General features: G+C 38.4%; 1 protein-coding gene across 1 annotated transcript in view; it reads right to left on the bottom strand.

The window, feature by feature from the left end:
- NEK3 (NIMA related kinase 3) overlaps nt 1-2,066 on the bottom strand; it is a 26,507-nt gene continuing 24,441 nt past the window's right edge. Inside the window, 2 exon segments of the mRNA XM_015560606.1 lie at nt 1-939; nt 1,399-1,528. Of these exon segments, the coding sequence (XP_015416092.1) occupies nt 855-939; nt 1,399-1,528 (215 nt within the window). The 3' untranslated portion in view covers nt 1-854.

Raw genomic sequence — 2,066 nt, 5'->3', positions numbered from 1 at the left:
AAACCAGCCAGGGCTTTAGTAAAATATCCTTACCCCGCTAATTGATCATGGATTTAATGACAGGACCCAGCACAGTGTGTCATGGTGACCCATATATGTTGGGATCCTGCTCCTTCCATTAGTTCCACAACATTCTAATTTCTGGTACCTTCCATATTGATTCCTCACCGTTGGCCCTATTCCTTTCTCCTGTACAGGACTGACAACTTCTGAAAAGATACGTAACCCTTTCCACTCCTCTTAGAGTGGATCATCTGAACTGGGTTCTTTTGTGTATCCTGTGAGAGGCTATAGTTAAGGACAGATGGTAGTAAAGATCACGGAAGATCATTGATCACTACCAAGAAAGTCTTATTGAAAAGTTGCACACATTATTATGTTATAATTAAATATATTTAGATCCTAAAATCTTTAGGAAATGTAAAAAGAGTTACATAGTAATAAACAGAAATCATAACAACGCAAGTAATAACATTATGGGTTGCTCTCATGCTCCATGGTCAGCATCCCTATGAGATAGGCATTATTATCCTCATGTTATAGTTGAGGAAATTCGGGCCCAAAGAAGTTAAGTAATTTCCCACAATCACACAAATAATGAACATCCAATTTCTGTTCTATCTGACTGCAAAGCCTGAAGCTCACACCCATAATTCTACACCTTCTCCTTTGCGTTAAAAAACGCACAAGAATTGTAGATTTTTAAACGAATCAGGAACAATTTTAAATATCCACAGCACCCCTACCCCATTCTGTTTCCAAGGGAAAATATACATTCCGTTAGCTAATATCAAAACACTAATTCCTCACTTTAAACATCTATTCAATGTGACTAAGGAACATTTCCTTGGGCATTAGTCACCAGATGCTCCGTGCCAGCCAGCTCGCTGCTTCAGTTCTGACACCCAATCAAAGTTGTTGTCTTCCTCCTCAAAGTCCCTGTGAAAAAATGATATGGATATTAAGCCTCCATGTTAGGGGTACGGTAAGTATTTGTTGATGGGTTCAAAGCAGAACAACACCATAACAATATTCACATTTTTTAAAAAATGAGCTCCAAGGCAACTGAACACAGAAAAAAAATTGGTTAGTTCTTTCAAAAGAACACTTCTTTCACTCTTTCAATAATATTTTCAATAGAAAATATATTAAAAAACAATAAATCCAAGCTGAACAATTTTAAACATTTGGCTCAGTCAGGAATTAGTAATTACCGTTATGCATTACCCACCTCAGATAAAAGATCAAGTTATAAATATTCATTTATGGTGTAAAATAATATAACCAGCTCCTGTTAAACCTGACATTATTAAGGTTAATTACACACACACACACACACACACACACACACACACTCACACCCCACAACTAAAGCTTTCTAGGTACAGCACAACGTACGTGTCCTCCTCATCCAGTCTAGGTTCGAGTCTCTCTGGATCCAAAATGACAGAATCGTAACCTCCGTCAACACTGTCTGATGCTTCAGTTTCTTCGGACAGGGGACCTTTCAAGCAGAACCCTTCTGAACCTTCAGAGGAATATTAACAGAAATCATGCGGATTTAAACAGTATTTATTCATTTCCTCATATTGGACTAAAAGCCTCCAAAAGTTTGCTGGCTAGTTGAGGACAATCCCATGTTCTATATTTCTTCTGCAGTGCCTTCTGACATTACCCAGCATGATTTCTGGCATAAAACAGGCCCAGTAAGCATCAGTATATATATTAACTTTAACAACACTATTTTCTTAGCCTTTGCCAGGTAGCTCAGTTGGGTAGAGCATCGTCCCACTACACCAAGGTTGCGGGTTCAAGGATGTTCCCAGTTAGGGCACATACAAGAATCAACCAATGAAATTATAAATAAGAGGAACAACAAATTGATGTTTCTCTCTCTCTCTCTCAAATCTATAAATAAAATTTTTTTAATGCTACTTTCACCCTATTGGGTTTGATTCCCAGTCAAGGCCATGTACCTGAGTTGCAGACTTAGTCCCCAGCCCCAGTCGAGAGACAGCCAACCATTGTGTCTCTTACACATCAATCTTTCTCTCTCCTCTCTCTCA

The sequence above is a fragment of the Myotis davidii genome, unplaced genomic scaffold (genome assembly GCF_000327345.1).
Source record: "Myotis davidii unplaced genomic scaffold, ASM32734v1 scaffold1035, whole genome shotgun sequence".
NCBI classification, from domain to species: domain Eukaryota; kingdom Metazoa; phylum Chordata; class Mammalia; order Chiroptera; family Vespertilionidae; genus Myotis; species Myotis davidii.
This window is presented reverse-complemented; position numbering and strand designations above follow the sequence as displayed.